This window comes from Pinus tabuliformis, chromosome 9 (genome assembly GCF_031772625.1).
Source record: "Pinus tabuliformis cultivar Carrire ecotype Pingquan chromosome 9, CPIR1, whole genome shotgun sequence".
NCBI lineage: Eukaryota > Viridiplantae > Streptophyta > Pinopsida > Pinales > Pinaceae > Pinus > Pinus tabuliformis.
This window is the reverse complement of record NC_142307.1, coordinates 1,728,105,683-1,728,131,006: the sequence shown is the minus strand read 5'-3', so window position 1 is coordinate 1,728,131,006 and position 25,324 is coordinate 1,728,105,683. Positions and strand designations below refer to the sequence as shown.

Sequence of the window (25,324 nt, the reverse complement as noted above, 5' to 3'; positions counted from 1 at the left end):
ATATTAATGTGTATTAATATGAAACTATATTAGAATGGGCCAAAAGACATGGATCAAGCTAGATCTAATCTTAGTCGTTGATTAGGGACTTAATCTCGGCCGTTGATATGTCAACGAGAAAAGTATAAGAGGAGGCTTGGGGGTCACTTGGAGAGTACACTAGAGTGATCAGTAATTCTATTCTCTAGAGCGGCGTTTGCTAAGAGAGATAGAATTAGTGATCAGGAGTTGCAGCTGAGGGGCATTGAGTACAAAGAGACGGAGAGGCAAAGATAGTGCCGGGAGAGCAGCGTAGTAACCGGGGAGAGTGATGCAGAGCCAGCCAGGGCCACGCAGAGGCAATTGGGAGCTGTGCAGAGCCTCAGAAAGGCTAGTGTTGCTGACGCAAAGGGCCAAAGGGTTGATGCAGGGCCTCCTAAGACTGACAAAGACCCATCCGAGGTGATGCAGGGCCAGCGCTGGGTAGAGAGGGGCTGACGCAGTCTAGAAAAGGTTGACGTTGGGGTTTCTGGCGCAGATTGATGCTGAGGAGCTGCAGGAAGGATTATCCGAGGTTTAACTAAGAGATTTGTCTCAAACTGAGAGGTATTACTGCCACGGAAATTCTCTGTAGGTTAGGCCAGTTTCGGCACCCAGATTGTACTCTGATATTGCTTAATAAGAAAACTCTCTGATAAGGTTTTCCCACATTGGGTTTTTCTGGGGACATTGGTCCAAAAATAATGGTGTCATATGGTATGCTTGTTTCTGCCTCTTTCAGTTATTGATCTGTTTCTGTTTCTTCCAATCAGTTATTGGTCCAAAAAGGGAGCCTCACGCAGAGCCGCAGAGAAACTGGGAGGGCTGACGCAGTTCGTTGAGGAGGTCGGGTCGCTGGTGTTGGGATTGCGCAGATCCTAGGAGCTCTCACCTTTAGGTTGTTGGGGTTTAAAAGGTTGTGGGAATAATGTAGAGTGTAGCTGGTGAGCAACTGTAGTCAAAATAGTACCTGACAGAGCAAGGCCAAGAGGAGGGAGTTGCTACCGAGGGTTTCTAGCCAAGGAACCCAAATCAGTAGGTGTTGTTGCATAAGACGATCAGAGTAGGGGGCATCTCGACAGCAGCAAGAGGATTTCCAAGAGGGAAATCGAGACTCGGAGAGAGTCGAGAAGAGAACTTCCAAATAGGAAGTAAAGACTCGGAGGAGTCGAACAGAGAACTTCCAGGACAGAAGCAGAAGAGCATCATGGCACTACACAGAGTAAGAGACTACGATAGACTAGAAGGAGCGTCGAACTTCATAGTCTGGAAGGCCAGAATCTTATCCGTACTTAACAGAAATCGTGTCAAGAACTTCGTCTTGAAGGTTATAGCTATCCCAAACGACCCCAATGATAACGACAGCTACGAGGAGGCAATGGCAAGAGCCAAGAGCATCATCCTTGACGAGGTCAAGGACCATGTAGTATCACACATTGCCGAGAAGGAAACAGCATATGAGATGTGGGAGGCCCTCAAGAAATTGTATCAGCATACTTCTGCAAAGAGAAGAATGCTACTTGAGAATCAGCTGAGGTCATATCAGATGAAGATGGGAGAATTGATTGACACCTTCCTCGAAGGACTAAATGAGATCAGAGATCAGTTGACTGTTATAGAAACCACGCCAGGTCAGGTGTTGATGGTGAGGACAGCCCTAAATGTTGTCTCAGAAGACTGGGAAGTATTTGTCCAGAGTATACTGGGCAAAGGGACTCTCCCACCTTGGGACGAGATGTGGGCGGCTCTTCGCCAGGAAGAGATTAGACGACAGTCGAAGACGGGTAGCAGCAGCAAGGGGATCAAAGTCAAGCAGGAGGAGGAAGATGTTGCCTTAGCATCTGAGGGAAAGCAGGAAAAGTGGAGGAAGAAGGATCTCTCCAAGATTAAGTGCTTCCACTATGGGGAGTTGTGTCATTATGCAACCCAATGTCCAAGCAAGAAGAGTAAAGGGGAGTCTTTCAAGACTTAGGCATTGCCAACAAGGACAAAGAAGGACGTTTTGACAGACGATGATTGTGCCATGAGTGCACACGCACCACTTGAGCGGAAGTGGGGAGACATTGAGTTAAAGTCAAGAGGGCTACAGGCGATGAGGGACAGGATCCTCGAGGTACCCAACCTCTTGGATCAGACCTTGCTACGGGAGCCCCGAAGAGTAGCAGGACTGGTTGAGTCGAGTAGAGACGGATGCGGATGGAGCGGCAGAGAGAGCTACAATGCAGGAGTCCCGAGACAGCGCGAGGCTAGCAGGCTACAACAGTGCGAAAGGCACGGGAGTGTTGCACCAGTGCAGGATGGCACAGAGAGGTGTGCAACAGTGCAAGATGCAGGGAGTTGTTGCAGCAGTGCAAAGGTCAGAGGGGGAGCAATTGTCAACGACAAAGGGAGCTTCAGCATCAGGAGGGTCTTTAGCCCAACAGGGAGGTCAGAGTTGGGAGATCAGTTACTTACTTCTCAGTAACTGAGTTGCAGGGCAATAGTGGGCAGCACGATGCAACATGATGAGAGGAGGTGCAGTGCAGATGCAGTGCTGGGAGAAAGGACCAGCAGCAGCACGGAAGCAGAGGAAGTTGTCGTAGAGATGCAGCAGTGGCAGTGGTAGGACCATGGGCAGCAGTACAAGATACAGCAGTGCAGAGGATGGTGGGCAGCAGGTCTAGCATTAGCACAGGGACAGATGCCAGATGATCAGAGTAATACTCAGTGAGGAGTATTTCTAGAGCACAGCCCTCGCTAAGAGGGAGTGTTTATTTGGGGTAGCATCAGATGTGCTCTAGCCATGAAATTTGGTGGAGAGGTTGGGGCACATGAGATCTCCAATACCCAGAAAGGGTTTGGGAAGATTCTAAACAGTTAAGAAGATATTAAAATAATTAATATTTTTAATGGAGTCCCTAAGTCTAAACTTAGGGAAAATAAAATATTAATGTGTATCAATATGAAACTATGTTAGAATGGTCCAAAAGACATGGATCAAGCCAAATCTAATCTTAGCCACTGATTAGGGACTTAAACTCGGCCGTTGATATGTCAACGAAAAAATTATAAGAGGAGGCTTGAGGGTCACTTGGAGAGTACACCAAAGTGATCAATCATTCTATTCTCTAGAGTGGGGTTTGCTAAGAGAGATAGAATTAGTGATCGGGAGTTGCAACTGAGGGGCATTGAGTACAGAGAGATAGAGAGGCAGAGATAGTGTCGATAGTGTAGCACAATAGCCGGGGAGAGTGACGGAGAGCCAGCTAGGGCTCACGCAGGGCACGCAGAGGCAGTCGAGAGCTACGCAGAGCCTCAGAGAGGCTAGCGTTGTTGACTCAGAGGACCAGAGGGCTAACGCAGGGCCTCCTAAGGCTGACGCAGACCCATCCGGGGTGACGCAGGGCCAGCGCTGGGCAGAGAGGGGCTGACACAATCCAAAAAAGGCTGACGCTGGGGTTTCTGGGGCAGATTGGTGCTAAGGAGCTGCCGGAAGGATTATCCAGGGTTTCAGCCAGGAGATTTGTCTCAAACTGAGAGGTATTACTGCCAAGGAAATTCTCTGTTGGGTAGGCCAGTTTCGGCACCCAGATTGTACTCTGATATTGCTTAATAAGAAAACCCTCAGATAGTTGCACCGGTTTTCCCACATTGGGTTTTTCCGGGGACATTGGTCCAAAAATAATGGTGTCATTTGGTGTGATTGTTTATGTTTCTTTCAGTTGTTGATCTGTAATATGTTGAGCATGCACTAGTGTTTATTTTCAATATTTACATTGTAAATAACTTGTTAAGTAACGGAACAAGAAGGTAGGAATAAATCAGATAAAGTGTATGGAGGGTTTCTAACTAAGTAGACTTAGAAACTTCAACCACTGGGACCTTCATCTTCATGATTAGAATACTTTTCTTCCCTAGTGACTTCTTCAAATACTGGAAGTTCTTCATCATCAGAGTCCATAGGAAGTACCTTAGATTTTTTGAATGAGATGCTTTCGTCAAATGTAACATCTCGACTTACTTCTATACGGTGTCCTTCCTTCATGTAGATCCTATAGACCTTAGAGGAGTTAGTGTAGCCAACAATTGTTCTTCTCATTCCTGAAGGTCCATCTTCTTTCTTTTGTCCTTTGGTATATGAATATATACAGGACAACCAAAGATTCAGAGATGATCCACAGTTGGTTTCTTCCTAGTGAAATAATTCTTCGGGAGTTCTATTATCTAGTGACCTGTGGAGACTTCGATTTTCAATATATACAGTTGTCTTAGTGGATTCTCCCCACAAAAATTTCGGTAATCTTGATCATGCAACATTTCTTTTACACTTTCTTCAACGGATTGTTCCTTTCGCTTTGCGCCTTCATTTTGTTTTGGATTATATGAGACTATCAGCGCCCTCTTAATCCCAGACTCCTTACAGAAGGTTATGATTTCCTTGGATGTATACTCTCCTCCATTATTGGACCTTATTATCTTGATTCTCCTTTCTGTAAGATTCTCTACTTCAGTTTTGAATTCTTGAAATTTGGTAAATATTTCATCCTTGGATTTCATTGAGTAAACCCAAGTTTTTCTTGAATGATCATCTATAAATGTGACATAATATAGATGACCTCCAAGTGATTTTGGGGTCATAAGACCACAAACATCGGACACAATTAGATCCAAGATTTCTTTTGACTGTTAAGCACTACTTCCAAATGGTCTCTTTGTGTTCTTACCCAATGCACATCCTTTGCATACTCCTTCGTGATCTTCTTTCCATTCAGGGATTCCATCCACTATAGAACTTAGAGTTGGAAGGAATTTGAAATGAAGATGGCCAAATCTTCTAGGCCTGAGTTCACATGGGCTTATTTCAATGTGAACCAAAGCTTGTGCAAGAGGAGATATCAACCTATAAAGTCTTCCTTCACGAATACCAATTACTCTAGCATTTTCTATGCCTGAGTTCTTACTCCATACCACAACCTTTCAATCAATGAAAGTTATTCTATCACCCTTATCTTCTAAACTTGAAATAGAAAGTAAGTTCTTATGCAAACCTGGAACAAATAGGATGTTGTTGAGATGAATGTCGCTTCCGTTTTGCAGCTCTATAAAGGTTGATCCAATTCCTCTTATAAGATAGCTCTTATTATCTCCAAGTTCCACCGAGTATGAAGATTTTCCCTTTGATAATGTCTTCTGTTGTTTGTGATGACTAGTCATGTGTCTAGATGCACCAGTATCGATTAGCCAAATGCTCTTGTCTTGGAATATGCCAGTGAGTGTTGAGAAGAGACCTTCATCCTTTGTCTTGATTACTTCCTTCTTTGTGGTAAATAGAAGATTTCATGCTTCCTTGATGCCTTTCTTGAAATGACTTGCTACCTTTGAACACTTCTTGAGGAACTTCTTCAATGAAGTGGAGATCTTCATAATGCCCTTAGCCAACCTTAGCTCTGATACCATGTTGAGAAATCTATAGGGCAATGAGGGATGATGTGCTAACCTTATTCCAATCCAACTCAATCAAATCTCTTCCAGTAGCACTTCTTGGACCTCCAGCTGCAGAATTTTGGCCTCCACTGCAGATCTGAAATTTTGGCCCCCCCAACAGTTGTTGCCACAAGTGTGAGATTCGGTCTACCTTCTAAGCCTTCCCTTGACCTTCACTTGCCTTTCCCTGACTCTTGGAGCTTGAGGATGACCCTTGCTGACCTTCGCCTGACCTTCTTTCCTTCTTTTTTCCAAGATCTAACTTGTAGATAGAAACCCTAGATCTGTTGCAAAAACCCTAGTCCTCCTTAGCGCGTGTGAGAGAGAAATAGCCCAAACAAAAGTCTACTTCAACCTCTTCCTTCTTCGCTGCCTTCTTCCTCCTCCTTCACTAGAATGAGTGATGGATGTATGTGTCTCAAGGAGGTCGAATTTTGTCTTATATATAGGCTCTTCAAGGTGGATGTGGCTCTTCCTTTTAGGCCGACTTGCCAGCTGCCAAGCTAACTTGGTCTTGGAGGGTATTTTGACTCTTTAAATGACAAAAATATTTTTCTTTACAAGTTACAATGTACTTGAAAGGGCCTTCAACTTATGACAATGACACTTTTGATTTCTTGACCTAAGACAAACCCTAGAAGCAATCAATGGGTGGTTGACCTATAAAATAAAAGACCTTGAACATGAAACCCATGCTCCAAAATCAATAATAATAAATTTTCTTTCATTTTATAATTTACAAGAATCAAAAGTACATTTCATATTTATGAAGACCAAACCTAGTTACACATTTTTCAATAGAGTATACCCTAGTTGGCATCATACCCACAAAGTGGGCTTGTTGGGATTGTCCATCCTCGTCTTACCAATGGGTTGAGGAGGCTTGCAGCATGTGATCCTTACCTTTTGGTAAGTCGGGTAGCTAGCCCAAGCTCGGATTATGATCCAGGTGTTCTACCACATGACTCTTAAGGGTCATTGATGGGAAGACCGGTAGGCAATAGGATGGGTTGAGATGTGCTCCCATATTTCACCTATTGCTCGATATGGGGTTGAAGATGTTTAGTTCCACCATGATATTTCGAGTTGAGTTGTGCTCCTTGATAAGGTTTCATTTTGAGATGTGCTCTCTGATGTTGATGCGGGTCGTAGATTTGGCTCCCCACTGATGTTTCCCAGGTCGTAGCATTAGGCTCCCCGCTGGTAGTAATTCCGAGTGGTAGCTTAGGCTCCCCTTCGATGTCAAATTCTTCTTCTTTTAGATTCGAGAATGTTCATCATACGAGCAAGGACAATCAAGAGATAAGTAAGAATAAGCAAGAGATGAACAGTGACGATATGTGATGATGAGATTCTTGAGATTGGACTTGATTTGATGAGAGGATACACATGACATGATGTGGGTGGTATTCTCCTTAGTTGAAAGCAATGTTGCACGAAGCGGGGACGAAACGGGGATGTTTTTTGGAAGTGGGGAAGCGGAAGCGTCATTTTCCAAAAATCTAGGAAGCGAAGTGTTTCGGAAGCGTCTACTATATATATATATATATATATATATATATATATATATATTTGCATTTATATTAAAAAAAACACCCAAAATACCAAATTAGTTGTAGAAGACATGAAAACATACATATTTTTACATAAATCAAGATAGATATGGCATCCATTGTACATCAATGATTAATTATTCCAGCGTCAACCATCTACAATCTAGATTCCTCTTCTCTTCTCTAGTATTTTCCTCTACTTCAATTCTATAGGGATTTTAGTCAACATTGCCTAATTTTGATCAAACAACTTAATCGAATCCTTATAACATGGTAGAGAAATCGTAACATGCCTGATCAATGATTTTGACTTGAGTGAACGGTACATAATTGCCAAGGCCATGACAAAGGAGTTCAACAATCAACAACACCAACATTGGGGTACATACAGGGCTTGTTGCTCTTGATTAAATGCCAATCACATGCCCGCATACATGATATAATCCAATGAAACGCCACAATCCCATTGATCCTGAAAACTATTAAGTCTGTTGAATTTTGAATGGGATATGAAATTCTATTTTCTCCATATGAAGTCTGATAAGGTTGGAACCACTCTCAAGCATCCTGATTCATTTCATGATAATGTTAAAAATTTAAGTAAAAAGATGGAAATGAAAGATAATGGAGAATGTCACTTTTTCTTTAAGAATTTAACCTTACCATTAGGGAGCATCAAGGGGCACCTTGGGAGTATTCGGGAAGTGTAGTTCCTCACAGAACAGTTCGGAATTTCCAAAAACAAAAAAAGCCCCACGGAACCGTCCACCTTCTCTCGGATCCGCTCGCGATCCGCGGTGGATACACGCCCGAACCTCCACAGATCCGCAATCGATCCTTTCCGAATCCGCGGATCGAGAAACAGGAACCGCGGATCAGGCAATAGGAGTCACGGATCGGTCAGTAGGAGTCGCGGATTGGGCCCCCACGAATCTAATTTTGCAGGAACCGCCAAAAAAAGGAGTAACAGCGGATCTGATTTTCCAATCTGCGGTTCCGCCAAAAGATCGGTGGTGGATCCATACGAAACGCGGATCTACCTTGGATCCTTGGGGGGGTTCCTGCAACACTGGTTGAGAGGGAGTGTTAAAATTGGCAACTAGGGCCAAATTCCACTTTGGGCAGCTCATTTGATGGGGATAATGATTGCATTGAATTCCTCTTTTCGAGAGGACCAAAATAAACCTAAAGATCATCAAATTTGGACAAGGAAAAGTGAATTTTTGACTTACATGTGTATTTTATTAGGTCGGCCCTAAAGCAAATTGGACACCCTTGGAAGGCTATAAATACAAGTGACCTCAACCTCATTTGGACAACGTCATGAGACATTATTCTATTATTTTTCTTGTTTTTGGCTCGCACGGGTCTAAGGTAGATCTGCGAAGGAATGAGTTCGCACGAAGGTGAAATTGCAGGGTTTGAAGCTCACATCTTTGTTTTAGGGTTTAGGTCTCAGTCGCAAGCATAGCACAGAGAGATCCCAGCTGCAGTCGCTCGTTGGCCGGCTCATCTGTGCCACTGAAGCCTTTTAGTCACTCACACAGCATGTCTTCCATGCTACTGAAAACTAGGGTTTGGTTTTTCAGTTATCTGAAGTTTTCGCTCATTGACCGCAGTGTTCGGTATTTGACCGTAGACTATAACAGTTCATTACAGGCTTTTGAATTAGGGTTTTGCGTATGAGCATTGTTGGGTTCATTTCATGGATGTTGTTCAGTTGATTTTGTTGATTAGGTTTATGGTTGAAGATATGGATCATTGTACTCTCTTTTGCTAAATCATTCAATGACAATCTAATAAGAATAAGAATTTGAAAGGATTTTCCCCATAGTGGGTTTTTCCCTGGTCTCCAACCAATCCTGGTGTCTCTATGTGTGAATGTTTTTCTTCTATTGTTCTTTTATGTTCCACTGCATTGATGATGATGATATTGTTCTTTCTACATAGTTGCATATGTTGTTGAATAATTATGTAAATTTGAATAATGTTATGATGTTATGGGGTGAATTTAATGTGTTAATGAATAAATGCAATTATCAAAGCAAAGAACAATATAGCCCTAAGAAAAATTAACATGTGGGAGATGGACCTCTATTGCGAACATATTGACGAGGGATTGACTTCGATTTTGGTGGGTGTCCTTGTTAGTTAGTTTCTCTATAGTCTTGAACTTGATATCTCTTGTTGAATTGATTCTCTAAGGAAAGAATTGTTGGGTTCTTACCCCAAGTGGGTTTTCTCAGGGTAAATATTGTGTTGATTTTGTGTATTGTGACCTCTACTTTTCTTATTCTTATATGGTTGAATTTCTAAAGTATAATCATTTAATGAAGAAGTTGTAAATGCTAAAAGAAGACATATAAATCATCAGAAGTAATTATCATGTTCAGAAAGTAGTGCTAGCCTACATTGCACATGATTTTTCAACATGGGATCAAAACTTTGGTGAAGAAAATTGAAAATCAACACCTTGTTGAATCTCTCTCTCTCTCTCTCTCAACGAAGAAATCTCTTATCTCTATGTCCCAAATTTCTGAGCAAATGGCTCTCACTTGCAAGGAAGGAAACAAACTTAAAGGAGCATCCAACTTCAAAGCATGGAAAAAGAGGATTGATCTTGTCCTAGAAGACCATGACGTTTTGCAATATGTCCAAGGCAAAGTACCTCAACCAAATAAAGATGATGATGAAGGAAAGGAAAAATTTAGGAAATGTGAGGTCACAGCTCAAAGAATTCTATTTGAATCTCTCAAGGACCATTTAATCCCATTTGTTGAAAAGTAGTGAGAAAAGGTCTTCTTGACTGCTACCATAGTCAAGATAGACCTCACTCAAGTCTTCCTTAGCATGCACGAGTTCCTAGAAATCAGGACGAGTCATGAAGGAGTTAACTTATACACTGAATTTGGAGACTCAGTTTTGCTTGTCTCCAAGTGCGAGTTAGATTTGGAGGACGAGCAAGAGTCTCAAGTTCTAAATTGAGACTAGGACGAGTTACAAGAGTTAGTGAGACTCAGTCAACTAATCAATCACAAGTCTGAGTTCCCAAAATAAACTTGTCAGATTTAGCTGAGTCAAATTGCTTATAAGGAGGTCAAAAGGCACAATTTGTATCATAATTGTTTGAGCACGAGTTGTGTGAGAGTCAACTGCTAGGAAGAGCGTGTAAGGAGAGGCTTGTATGCATTTTTTGACAGAGAGAATTCCTTGCAGAAGTGCGTTGATATTTAGGAGCTAATTCATAAATAATAGGGGTTGCCCCGCATTAGGAAATAGGAACCAAGGAGTGCAAGGATTTAGGATTTGGGTTGAGGTTTCTTGCAAGCAGGTTTCAACTAAGTATTAGTAGTGAGAACGAGCCTGTTCTCTAGTGAAACAGATTGCCTTGTAACAAATTCTATATTGCTCAATTCTATCAATAAAATTTTATAGCTAGTAGAGAGTTTTCCCAGTTGGGTTCACTAGAAAAATTGTGTTGTTATTGTGTGGTTGTGTTTTACCTAGACCAAAGTATGATATACTAAAGGGGAAGTGTGCTTCTAGGTATAAAACCTTTACAATAACATTGCATGACTTTTACAAAGGTAAAGAGATTAAAAAAACTAGGGAAAATCTAAGTCATCTGTCTCAATAGAGTCATAGACCCATCTTGCTACCCCCGCACACCCATCTCGACCATAAATTATCTTAAAAAGATGGTTAGAATGAGCCATAGCAATAGAACTAGCCTTGAAATGAAACCTAGAACAACATGCGATGACCAACCACAAGAATATAGAGAAGCCACCTAAATAGGAAAACAATTTACATAGATCAATAAGCATGGCCTAGTGAAAATACAATTGTTATATCATCACAACTATTGGCTCATCATGATACATCACAAACATCCTCGTGAAGGAAAAACTAATGATGGCACACTAGGCCCCAACATCAACTCAAATTTGCAACAATATCAACTCTAACGCCGAGACAATCTAACAAAGAAAATCGGTCACTCTAATGTAAATTTGAGGGGTAACATTCCCAACTTCCATATCCATCTAATGGTCATGTTGGGCCCCCCTTTTTTCCACCTTTTCCATTTTATTTTGTTCAATTTTTCTTTTGATTGTGGTGGGTTTCCTTTGGTCCGAATTCTTTTTCTTTGTTCAAAGCTTGCTTATCTTCCCCTTTCCAATTCAATTATTTTTTTATACACAACTTCCAATCTTTTAACTCATTTTTCAAAATTTTCTTTACACTTTCCTATTTTTCATATCAAGCCCCATTGTGGCATTGGGTCCCCTTCCCGTATTCATTGGTTGAGTTCTTCCCTAATTTTGAAATTAACCTCAATTTTCTAAATCAAGGCCTCAATATTCAAGCTCCAAATTCAAATTTCTTTTTCAAGAATTGACTTCAAGTTTTCTTTTAAATATCCCATTTCAGTCATTTGTTGAGGTCGGGTCCCTTTTCAAGTCCAAATTCAAACTTTGTCCCTTCTTCCCCATTTCAAGCTTGTCTCTTCAATTCTCAAGTCGGACTTGACTTCCAAATCAGTGATTTTCTTTTCTTTTGTTTGTCAAACCCTTCCTAATCTCCAAATCAAGGTCTCCTCCCTCAAACTTACATGTAGATAGGTCCTAATTTGTTAATCAACCTAATTGCCAAATCAAATCCCCTTCACACCAACCTTCTCATTCATTTCTTTGATCTTTTCCAAGCTTTTGTTCAACTTTCAAACTTTGTTCCTGGATGTAAAGGTTCACCAGAAGAAACCTAAGTCCAATAGCTAATTTGTCCAAACCTTCAAATCAAGTGTCCACTTCACGAACTCTTGCCCCTATTTCATGATCAAGCACTACGCCCAAATTGACTAGTCCTCTTTCGAAGGATAGTGAGAATGTCCTAATTCTTAATCAACCCCAAGTCTCAAGTCAGCTCCCTATCATCAAACTCTTTGCACACACGAAATTTTAAAGATCAAATTGAATTCTCCTTGTGTTGGGGTATAACGTATATATCAATAAGCATTCAAGGCATGCCTTGTCGTCGTTTTGATTTGATATGTCATAACTCAAGCCGCCATATTTTTTAACATAGAAATAAATGCAATTTTCCTTTTGGATTTCGAAATATAATTCAAAGTTTGAATATAACAAATGTTCATTTGTTCCAATAGTTGGCACGCTAACACAACAATTGGCTTCCCTTCGTAACTCCTGAAGTTGTAGAGGAATATAGGACCATTTCAACCTAGACATAACAACTTATCCATCAACTTTACCAAACAAGCACTCAGTCAGTCCTCTTTCTCTCTTCTGCTGATGAGCCTCCACTGTGCTCTGCTGAAACTTGAAAGAATTCTAGGTCACTATACAGCTGGAATTTCTCTGAAATTTTAGCCACTGAATTGTCCACTGTTTCCTGAAAATTTGTGCCAATAAACTGACTCAAACTGCCTTGAACTCAAGTCAGTCACCTAGTTACTTAATGCACTGTTCTCCTTGATTTCAGTGCAGACTGACCAGCATTTAATGCCTCAAAATATGTGCTGTCAGACTCTCCTTACAGTCTCAAAATTCATGCTGAGTTCTGCCTGACAGGTCTGCGAATATTTTTTCTGAAACCTTAACAATTTTGGGCCTCCACAAATTTCGTGCTCCACAAATCTCGGGCCTCCACAAATTTCGAGCCTTCCACAAATCTTGGGCTTCACAAATTTTGGGATGCACAAACTTCGGGATACTGATGTAGGTGCTTCTCTGTTTTAAGTTCTCTTCTCCTTCAGCTATTCTCCCCCTCTTCTCCTTGTTCTCCTCTCCAACTCTTCACAAGTAGAATAATGAGCTTTTTCACATTTTTCTCCCTTTTTAGCTCTCATTAGGCAGGAGAACCCTAACCCTATTGATCAAGCGCTAAAATTAGATCTCAGCCGATGAGATCAATGGTGGAGATCATTCCCTCACTTAACTGTCTTTTAATGTGGTCCCCCATATTAATGACTCCTCGTCACTTTATAACTTTAGTTTTGTACCTTGCACTTTTTCTCCACATAAAGTCAACTTTAAAATATAAAGACTTTAATACTAGAAAGTACTTTAGTACTTTTCCTCATAAAGCCACTTTAAGACAAAGTGACATTAATATAAAGTACCTAGTACATGTATCACATAAAGTGACTTTATCCTCATGACTTTAATATAACCCATAAAGCCATGTGCCAAGAAGGTAATTAAAGTGTCTTCCTAAGCAAAAAGGCTAATGCACTAGAAAACACTTCCTTGGTACCCTTAATAACAGGATTTGAACATGCAAGAGGTAAAACCCAAAAATAGTGTTTGAAAATGACAATGTAATAAGGGAACCCAAGAGGAAATAAGGGAAAACAATTAGTTGGCCAAATATACCCATCTAATGAGTTCTGTCTTTCTTCATTTTGTATAAGGTGAATTCAATTAAGAGGGAGCTTTTTGCTTCCATATTTTCTAGACTATTTTAGAAAATTAATGAATGAGAAGACATTGCTAGCCAAACTATTTTGAAAACAAACCTCAGTTCTAAAACTTATGGTGCATGGGACTTCTTCTACTAGTTTACTTTGTTTTGGAGTAGTGTAAACATATGCTTTTACAATGTAGACTTTTCTCATGTATGAGCAATCTGTCATATCTTGCTTATCTCACAAATTGTTTGTCTATAGCTCTAAACATCGTACTGTAATAAGTGATCCATTTTTAGACTTCTATGATATGCATCTGATTATTTAGATTCATGTTTTTATTTCCATAATGACTTTATTGCCAAAAATATAAAGCAGTGATATATTTGGCATTTTGTTTATGCTCTTGATTTTGTTAGTTTAAAATAGACATCATTCTACATTTAGCATATTAAAATAGTTACATTTCATTTATTACATCTCAAAAAATATAAAAGATAGAACAAGCTCATTACCTTTTAAATGTTCTTTTCTTAGATCTATTGTGATGATAATGCCTTCTCATTCTCGAATCTCTACACATTCGATATATCTTTTTAGTAAAAAACGTTTTTATTTTTTAATTTAATTTAAACTTAAATTCTACTTCAAAAACCTAGAATTATATGGTAAAAAAATTATTCCACTGAAACTTTACGACTTTGGATATTTCTTTTCTGGGAACCTATATAATTTCATATTTCTTGAGACTAAATATAACATAGTATCTTGATCCTTTGATTCGGGTTTATGATTCTATGTCACAGTGATATATTCTTAAAATGGGCTATGGTTCTCTTCAACGGTGAATTATTTTTTAAAACTATTCTACTTTGAAGAGACAAGGTTTTCTCCCAAACGCAGCAATTTTGAGGACTACCTGTTGATTCAATAAGGTTTGAAATGGCTTGCTAACATAACCCTTGAAATTTATCTCGGTGTAAAAGTCACGATCTTTTTAGCTAAGCCTCGACCGCGGTTATATTTTCTGATTTCATTCTGTACAGAAGCAGCTTATATCTATGCAACGTTTCAACAAGGTTCGAATTGGCTTATTAATGTTTGCGATTTTGTTTGCTGGTCTTTTTTCCTTTCCTTTTTGTTTACTTTAAAATGTAACAGTGAAATGATATTTACAACACTTAAATACATGGCAACAGAATTTCTTCAACGAAATTTCTGTTCTTTTAAATTGTGTGATCGGATCAGACAATTATATGCAAAACAGCAGCAGAAGTGCCCCGGAAGCAGAGAACTGACACCAATGTAGAAGAATCAAACTTAGTGCATCCACTGAATATCCAAAATACATAATAGAATAGGGTTAAAAATCCATAATAGAATAAAATGATAATTTTATAGAATAAGATATGACTTCATTTTAAATTAGGGGGGCCTGTGTATAAACAAGTGCTGCAAGGCAGTGTAGTCGCTGCCACTCAAGTGGAAAGTCTGTTTTATAAAAAAATAAAAATCTATAGATGAAGTGAAAAAATTAATTGCTACTAACAAGGCAAGAACCTGCATAAATTTTTGGTGGGTAGTAACTACTAGTAAGTCTGCACATTTACATTTTTTTCCTACTTGTTAAAGTGCTGAAGAAAACATAAACAATGGGTAGGCAGTAATTCCTGGTAAGTATATTTATTTACATTTTGTTCTGATCCATTTTTTATGCAAATACTTTGCTTAAATTATGGTGGGCAGTAACAGATGGTAAATATATTATTCAAGTGAGTATGAGCTATTTTCAAGGATTTTAATTTTAGGTGGTTTTCTGATGAAGCTTAACAATGAAAAATCATTGCACAAATATGTAAAAATCATTGCATAAATATTACAACTGCATCCAGAAATTATGGCAGAAAAATCTGAGACCATTGTCCACATGGCATTATATTGGCATTGTATTGTGCAAAGGCTGCAATAGGACTTTCAAGTTATGGTCCAATCAAATGTTTATAAAATAAAAAAATTCAATAATATTGAAAAATAAATATTTGTTTTTCGAAGTTAAACATTATAATTTGTAGTGGTCAATGGTAAACTAATAGTGTTCAAGAGGCAAATCGATTGCTAGAGTCCTGCCTTGGCAAAGACTAACAAGGGTGTCTTCCATGAAAGGACATTAGGTAGACAAGTTTAATTGATATGACCTTTATTATTTAACAAGGCTCTATTGATTCTACTTAGTATTATATTCTCATATTTTAATATTTATTTATATTTATTGTGAAATACTTGTTGTCCACCAATTTGCTTTACCTGAGCCATATCAAAATTATTGTTGCCTGGATGCATTATTCATATGAAAAGCTTAGTGGTTGAGTATTTTGACTTTTATGTAAGAAGCTTTGGATCATTTATCTGACTTGCTAAATAGCATGTTTCACTCAATGTTCCAAGCAAATTAAGTAATATCTAATTTTCATTGGCTAAATGCAGAAATTTAGATCATTTTTCTGACTTGCTAAACAGCATGCTTCACTCAATGTTCCTACCAAATTAAATAATATCTAATTTGCATTGGCTAGATGCAGAAAAATACTAATTGTTTCCTATTAAATTTATTAAGAAACATTCTAATTATTAATGCGCCCAAAAACACAAAAGATAAAATAAACGAAGACACACAACCAAAACTATCCAATATATCCAACAATTTGATGACGTGATTTCACAATTGCAGAAAAGAGTTTTCCATGATGAAAAGTCGAATCACAAAACCTCCTAGACAACACGAAGTGATGAGAGGAAAGGGGTGCATCATAGACTGTGCCAGCTATGAGCTTACTTGTATCCTGTAGGATAACCATATGTCGAAGGATAAATAGGACTTTGATTTGAACGTGGAGGGGAGCCAATGTCCAAGCTTGCTTGTAGAGCTCTAGCAAGTTCTTCATCATCGTCCACTTCAGAACTGCCCCCTGCAAAACATGAAATAAACTTATGCCAGTCATCAATAATATAAATGATTCCAATGACTGGCTTCTCAAAGTCTCCATCCATAAGGGTCTATTGAATACCAAAAAGAATTACAGAGATGGCTGTATTTTATACATAATTAAATCATTATTGCTCTCCATAAGTATGATATTATCTTAATTTAGTAATGAAAACTACTGTAAAAAAATCAAAGTAAACAGACACATTATTTAAGTTGTGTTGCATGCCTCTAAAAAAGAACACTCGTGAATGATATTTACAAATGAAGCATGATCAGGATTAACCACAAGTAAACGGCTAATGTTTGAACACACTAAGAGTTCAAGAAATTTATCTTAGCATCTGTGTTATATTAGAAAGTATGCTACCATAAACGAGAAACCAGAAACATGATGCGTCGGCAACAACAACAACAACGTGACCAGAAACAAGGTTGGGGAGCAAAAACAAGGTTGGGCAGATTGCAGAAACGAAACAGCTCTACCTTATATAAATCACTTACATCATAAATATATACACATTTTTCCCATATACATTTTATATATATATATAACAACTTTTACCATATTTTGTGAATCAAATTTGCGTTAATTATTATTACTATTATCCAATTTTAAAGTCACGACCAAGCCAGACACCAAATTGGTGTATGAGACCCCCTTGTTTGTGGGACACGGAACCCACCTCCGCGCAACAATTTGATTGCCAAGTCTACAAAGGCATACATACTCTACCCCCTCTGGTTTTGAACATGTGACCTCTTAAGAGGAAACACATGCTCTTAACCATTAGGCCCACTCACACTGTATAAACATATAGTTATATAAAAGCAAACACCAACATCATTGTTTAAGAGCCAAAATCCACATCATTAATGTATTTGTTGGCATTATGATGCATGTGTTGTGCTTGATGGCGACTCACTTGTATATGGTAACAAGATGAATCTACAGGCAGATCAGAGGTGACAGAATGATAGAACCTAGAGATATCAGAGGTGACAGAATGATGGAACAGAATAATGGTTAAAGGCTTGATACAAGAAGATTGTGTTAGTGTTGTCCTTGATAGACAACCTATTTGATGAATGGACTACTTGATAAAGATATAAACAGGATGTGACAGAATGCATGGCAGTTGTGTTTACAAATGTGACAAAATACAGGGCAGTTCAGAGGAATCAGTTCAGAAATGATATAATGATGACAACTCACATTGTAACAGGTTTATTCAGAGGTAACAGAGTAATGGCACAGAAGAACAGGATGATGGGACAAAGGATTATAGATCATAATCAAGAAATTGAAGAAAAAGAATGTTTTAAGTTGCATTAAGTTGTATACGTTGTTTCACCTAGTCCAAGTAGCGTATACAAGCAGATACTTAGAACAAAAAGGGCGTATACGTATGCACGCACGTTCACAAGAGGAAAAGCGCGTATGGGATGGAAAATTAAGGTTAAAGAATACCAAGGGTCCATACCATGGTATTAGCCCACAATATTGAGCGGAATAATGGTTATTTGATCCCGTCTAAGAATACCACAGGTTCTAAGTGTTGTTTTGGTCCGACGTATTGAAAAAGGCTCTAAGTATATATGGAAGTGAGATGAATGGACTACTCGATAAAGATATAACCTTGATAGACAACCTATTTGATGAATGGACTACTTGATAAAGATATAAACAAGATGTGACAGAATGCATGGCAGTTGTGTTTACAGATGTGACAAAATGCAGGGCAGTTCAAAGGAATCAGTTCAGAAATGATATAATGATGACAACTCACATTGTAACAGGTCTATTCAGAGGTAACAGAGTAATGGCACAAAAGAATAGGATGATGGGACAAAGGATTATAGATCATAATCAAGCAATTGAAGAAAAAGAATGTTTTAAGTTGCATTAAGTTGTATACATTGTTTCACCTAGTCCAAGTAGCGTATACAAGCGGGTACTCAGAACAAAAAGAGCGTATACATATGCATGCACGTTCACAAGAGGAAAAGCGCATATGGGATGGAAAATTAAGGTTAAAGAATACCAAGGGTCCATTCCATGGTATTAGCCCACAATATTGAGCGGAATAACGGTTATTTGATCCCGTCTAATAATAGCATAGGTTCTAAGTGTTGTTTTAACTTTTGGTCCGAGGTATTGAAAAAGGCTCTAAGTATATAAGGAAGTGAAGATCAAAGTGTGAAGTGGTGCAAGTAAGGAATATCTTATGAAGAGTTAAATCAAAAGCAAATATGCATGTTATCGTTTCTGATGCTTTGCTTGATCTGGACTAAGTATGCACCTGAGTGTTTGATGATAGATGAGATCTAATGATGGATTGGGATCATAAGACCTAAAATGACTTATCATTATGTAATCTGATAATGAATAGGCTAGATCTGAGTGCTAACAAATGTTTTGTCCTTTAAATGCTATGATATGGGTATATATGAAGTCTAGAATAGCTGCGAAGTTATAAGTTATTATTTGCAGATTTATACGTTGGTTCGCCTTGGTGAAGGCGTGTATACACGCTGGTTCGGCTCTTCCAATTAGCGTATGCAAAAGAAAAGTTTGTTGTTCAGAGATAACTGATCTATTTGATCAGTGTTGTTCTTTTACTGTTGTTTGTCAATGATGTCTTCTTTGGATCTAAAAGTAAAACTGATTGTATAAGGAGATTGAGTCTGGTTGATTGATTGATTGAGTTAGAAAGGTGATCTTTGTTGCTATCTGTTTAGAACTCCGTAATATTACAGTAGATCTTTAGAATGGTTTTGGGCAGTACAGTTTATAGTTCAGAGGTTTTATGATTCAGTATCTTTAGAGGTATACGCAGGTTGGGTTACAGAAAGTAGCGTATGCATGCAAGTTGGCTTCATTGAAATAGTGTATGCATTCTGACATATGATTTTTGAGGTTGCAGTTGGTTCTGGTTGTTGATGGAGTGCTCTGGGTTCAAATCTATGTACTGGTTATAGTGATCTGTCTGTTCCAGTTGATTGGTTGAATGTTGATTAAGTGTGGACTAATTGAGTTTTCAGTGATTGATTGATTCTGTTGTGGTTTATTCAGAAAGTGATGATTGGGTGATTCATTTATGTAAGAGGTTTCAGTGATTGATTGATTCAGTTGTGGTTGATTCAGAAATTGATGATTGGGTTTCAATTATATCATAGATTGATGATTGGGTTTTAGTTATATCAAAGATTGATGATTGGGTTTCAGTGATTGGTTGATGCAGATGTATTTGATGGTTGTATTGCAGTGTTGATTGAATTTGAGCTTCAATGTTACTGATGGGTCCAGTATGAAAACTTGATGAAATGTGGCCCACATATTGGGCTGTTGTGTACCAAGAGTATCCAATCTGAAAATTTATGAAACATGGTCCCTTGAGGAAAAGTTAAGGTGGTAGCCTTCTGTAGGTCGGCGCCTACGTACTGGTAAACATATCAGCCAGTACAAGAGCTAGGGGGTTGGAGCTCCCTTCCAGTAGTAGTTGGAGAACGAGTGAAGGTTGTAGCCTTCTGTAGGCCAGCACCTACGTATTGGTAAACATATCAGCCAGTACAAGAGCTAGGGGGTTGTAGCTCCCTTCCAGTAGAAGCTGGAGAACGAGAGAAGGTTGTAGCCTTCTGCAGGTGGGTGTTTGCGTACTGGTATGAGTCTGCACCAGTACAAGAATGTAAACAGTGTTTATATATTAAAAAGAAGACAGAGACAACAACAGCAGGTGGTTTTCTCCCGCATTGGGTTTCCACCTTAAATCTTGGTGTTCATGTGTTGCTTATGTGTGATGGTTTATTTATTACAGCACATGGTTAATGTTTATCTAATGGTTAATAAAGTATTAATGCACTAGTTGAAGACAAACATGTGATGGATTAACTGAATTGTAAGTTCACTAAATATACGCTAATTGTCTTAAGAATAGTCGCGTGCACACGCAAGTTCGATTCAGTAAAGTCGCGTATAGAAATCTAAATATGAAATGTAAAAATCTTATTGATTTATAAATACGAATTCAACCCCCCCCCCCCCCCACTCTCAGTATTTTTCCCAACAATATTACAATGTAAAAATTTCAGAATTTGTCATACATGTTTTGTAAGAATTTACAGGGTAAGATCCTCAGAAAGAATACCAAAAGGACACCGCTCACAACCAGATCTCAAATCAATACACCAGTATTTTTGACGTGGTTAAAACCCTCAGAGTGCAAGGAGGGAAACAGTCCACGGCCTGTCCCAACGTGGGTACAGACAATTTATTAATCAAAGAATGAAAATTTACATAAGCTTCTCTCATGCACGGATTACCCGAACAATGACCCTCCATGCGCTTTAAATAGAACTCATGGACCAATCGGGTGTCAAGCCACGGATCAAGTGTCGGTAATACCGAGGTGAGAGTGAACCGTCGGATCACTACATATCGTGACCGTCGGATTGTAAGTTACAAAATGTACAACGGTAAAGAAACACACTTTACCTAACTCTAACCTAACTCTATACTAGACCAAGTTGAACTTAACTATATCCTATGTGTCGGAATATCCTAACATCCCCCCTTAAGAACAACTTGGGATAGGATTGAAGGATTTACAAATATGACACAATAGGAGAAGGAAGGAGGCACTAGAGCCTATCCCCCCTTAGTGACAACTTCCTGAACTCCAAGCATATATCGAAGTTTAGTGAACTTCGCCTCTGTGAGAGCCTTTGTGAAGATGTCTGCAACCTGATCATCTGTTGGACAATATTGCACTTCAAGAACATGGTCATGAATGAGCTTTCTGATGAAGTGCATGTGTAGTTCAATGTGTTTGCTGCGCTGATGCTGGACTGGATCTTTGCATAGCTGAATGGCACTTTGATTATCACACCAAAGTGTGGTTGGATGCTGCTGCTCAAAGCCAAACTCTGATAGGATCTGACGAAGCCACAAGGCTTCCTTACTAGCTTCCACGGCACCACGATACTCTGCTTCTGCTGATGAAAGAGAAATGGCAGCCTGTTTCTTACAAGCCCATGTAATAGGTCCTGAACCAAGAGTGAAGACATAACCGGCAGTAGACTTCCGATCATCAAGGTCACCAGCCCAATCAGAATCAGTGAAACCAACTAACAGAGGAGCTGCTTTGGCACTGTAATGAATCCCAAACTGTACTGTACCTCGAACATAACGAAGTATTCTTTTAGCTGCTTTCCAATGACTTTCACGGGGGTTTTGCATAAAACGAGCAACAAGGCCAACAGCAAAGGAAAGATCAGGACGAGTATGGGTTAAATACAAGAGTTTTCCGACAAGTTGACGGTATAAGGTAGCATCAACTTCAGGAGAAGTACAAGAGACTGAAAGTTTGACTCCAGACTGAAAGGGAGAAGTGGCTGGCTTACAGTCTTCCATGTGAAAATGACGAAGAATATCACAAGCATACTTGGACTGGGAAAGGAAAATACCCTCTTGGGATTGCAAGACTTGAAGACCGAGAAAATAGTGTAAGTGTCCTAAGTCTGTCATTTCAAATTTCTTTTTAAGGCTGGACTTCACATGGTTTATAAGGTTGGGATCACTACCAGTAAGAATAAGATCATCAACATAAAGAACAAGGATGATGAGAGAGTTGCCCACTTTCTTGGTGTAGACAGTATTGTCAGAATGACACCTAGAAAAGCCAGATTCTAAAAGAAAGCTATCCATTTTGGCATACCAAGCTCGAGGAGCTTGCTTGAGGCCATAAAGGGATTTCTTAAGTCGACAAACGAGGCTGGAGTCTGTTTGTATGAAGCCAATGGGTTGTTCCATATAGATTTCTTCCTGCAAGTCACCATGCAAGAAGGCAGATTTAACATCCATTTGATGGACTTCCCATTTTAAAGAGGCAGCAAGGGAAAGAACAAGGCGGATAGAGTTCATTTTGGCAACTGGAGAGAAGGTTTCAGTGTAGTCAATGCCTTCAACCTGTGAAAAGCCCTTAGCAACTAGACGAGCTTTATGTTTATCAACTTTCCCATCTGGTCCATACTTGGTTCTGTAAACCCATTTGCATCTAACAAGTTTGCGTCCCTTTGGTAGAGGAACAAGATCCCATGTATCATTTGTCATCAATGAATGATATTCTTCATTCATAGCTGTTTCCCAATGTGGATGGCCTGAAGCTTCTGCAAAAGTGTCAGGATCATGATTTACTGGAGCTTGAGCCAGTAAAGAAGAGGCTCTTTCAAACTGAGAACGTGTACGTCGCTGATCTGTAGGATCACCGGCAAGATCACCTGCTGCATCCCGAGTAGCACGGACCCATCTTGGAAGTTGAGGATCCTGAGAAGGTGGGGAAGGATTATCATCCTCGCTTTCATCATCAGAAGAAGAAATGTTTTCAAAGATAGAAGAGATAGGAAGAGGTGGCACATCCGCCGGACTAGGCTCGCAGGCCGATTTATTTTCATCAAATTTTACATCTCTTCTAATGATAACATTTTTGGACTTAAATGGAATAAGTCTATAACCTTTTACATCTTCAGAATATCCAACAAAAGTACATTTCTCACTCTTAGGTTCTAAGCTTTATGCTTTTCATCTGGAATATGGGCCCATGCTTCACTTCCAAACACACGAAAGTGACTTACATCTGGTTTAATGGAACTCCAGCTTCTTCTGGAGTGATATTCTCTAGAACCTTAGTAGGAGTGCGATTGATTATATAATTTGCACAATTAATTGCTTCGGCCCAAAAACTAAGACTGAGTCCTTTAGATTGCAGCATACAATTAGCCATTTCCTTTAAGGTGCGATTTTTCCTTTCAGCTACACCATTTTGTTGTGGAGTGTATGGAACAGTATGTTGCATTTGAATTCCATTTTCGGTGCAAAAGTTGATGAATGCATTTTTAACATATTCTCCACCATTATCAGTTCTTAGCTTAAGAATTTGATGTCCAGATTGTTTTTCAACGAATGCTTTGAAGGCCAAAAAGGTGGTAAATACTTCGCTCTTGAGTTTTAAGAAGTATACCCAAGTGCGTCTGGAGAAATCATCAATGAAAGTTAAGAAGTACTTGCAGCCAGAGAATGAAGCAACAGGAAGAGGACCACATAAATCACTGTGCACAAGCTGTAAAGGGGCTGAGGCGTGCCAAGAGGCACGTTTGTCAAAACTGTCCCGATGATGTTTTCCGAGTACACATCCGGAACAAACACCATCTTTGCAAGATACCATAGGAAGACCTGTCACCATGTTTTCTTTACATAGATGCTGAAGGGAGCGATAGTTTAAGTGACCAAACCGCTCATGCCAAAGTTTGCTCACTTCATCATTATGAGCAACAAATACTGAGGGAAGATGGGATGACCCAAAGTTGTGAAACTTATACAACCTTTTGGAATCATCAGCAAGACCAGTAGCTAGAATCTGTTTAGGATCTTTTAGATCCTTGATTACAACATCATGAGGTGAAAATTCAACAATTTTACCTTCACCTGAATGAGTTATCTGATAGACAGATAGAAGGTTGCAGGATAAGTTTGGAACACATAATACATCATTGAACTGACCATTGTCTAGATGAACAGTTCCAGTCCCTACAACATTAAGAGATCTATCATCACCAACATATATATTTTTGGTGTTACAATCATTTAAAGAAGAAAACATGGCTTGGTTTTTGGCCATGTGACAAGAGGCTCCAGAATCAATGAGCCACTCATGAGAATGAGAAGAAGAAGAAGATACATTTAATGCATAACCAGACTGAGATGATTGACGATGACATGCAGAAAATGCCGTTCCGGAAGTTGAAGTTGAAGTAGGCTCCAGATGGATGTTATGTTTCTTCATTGCGGCTTCCAAGGCTTCCATCTTCTTAAAGCATTTAGATTCTAAGTGGCCATCTCGATTACAAAAGTTACAATGTCTGTCAGTCTTCTTCCATTTGTTTTTATTGGTCTTGTCATATTGCTGAAATGATCTTTCATCTTGAGGCTGAGTTGGTTTAGGACCATTCCTTTGAGGATAAGACTTCTTAGGATTCTTTGAATTTGGTTGCTGCTGGGCGGCTAACGCTTTCGAGGAAGAGTTTCCAAGATTAAGAAGACCAAGGTGTAAGAGTTTTTCTTGTTCTCTTATTAAGGAATCACAAAAGGAGTCAAAGGAAGGGGCTTGTAGTCTTTGCCTTGACAAATGAAAGCTTCCCTGGTAGAATGGAAAGTGGAAACAAATACAGAGTAGGCTGGTCCCAACTTAGTAAGGATGGAATAAATAAGGTTACCATCTTCTTTCTTAACTTTAACACCTTCCAAGAGATATCTAAGGGTCTTGAATTTGGACAAGAAATCTTCAATGCAAGAAAAATTATTAGGATCCAAAGTAAGCAACTCATTCTCAAGTTGATGGGCTCTAATTTCATTTTTAATCCCAAAAACTTTAGCAAGTTTTTCTAATGCTTCATGAGGAGTTTCAATTTCTGCAATGTGGAATCTAAGATCAGGAGAAACAGACATTCCTATCAAACCACGTGCTTGATCTTGTCGATTTTCCCATTTTTCGGCCTTGTCTTCATCTTTGGGTTTCTTCTCTTGGTCTGTGGCTATTCTGAAGAGACCTTTACTTCTAAGTAAATCTCCCATGTAGGCTACCCATTGGAAGTAGTTAGTGCTGTCAAGAATGACTTGGCATGGACTTTCCATTTTTTGAAAAACAACTGAAGCTGAAGATGCTGAAAGTAAGTGGTCCAATGGATAGATCTCGAAAAAATAGGCGGTTTTAAAAAAAACGGCTCTGAAAAAGGCTTCCGGATGAAGAAGTTATGGCTTTTTGAAAAAAAATTGTTGACGTTGCCGGCAAAGTGCGCGAATGTGCGGGAATGAAAAAATCCGCC

General features: G+C 39.1%; 1 protein-coding gene across 4 annotated transcripts in view; it reads right to left on the bottom strand.

The window, feature by feature from the left end:
- The window catches only part of LOC149155618 (LIM domain-containing protein HDR3-like), a 299,537-nt gene that overhangs the window by 162,754 nt on the left and 111,459 nt on the right, over positions 1 to 25,324 (bottom strand). For all 4 annotated transcript variants that reach the window (XM_089445807.1, XM_089445805.1, XM_089445806.1 and 1 more), the window contains exon 4: positions 16,295 to 16,427. In XM_089445807.1, coding sequence (XP_089301933.1) covers positions 16,295 to 16,427 — 133 coding nt within the window. The remainder of the gene's footprint in view (positions 1 to 16,294; positions 16,428 to 25,324) is intronic.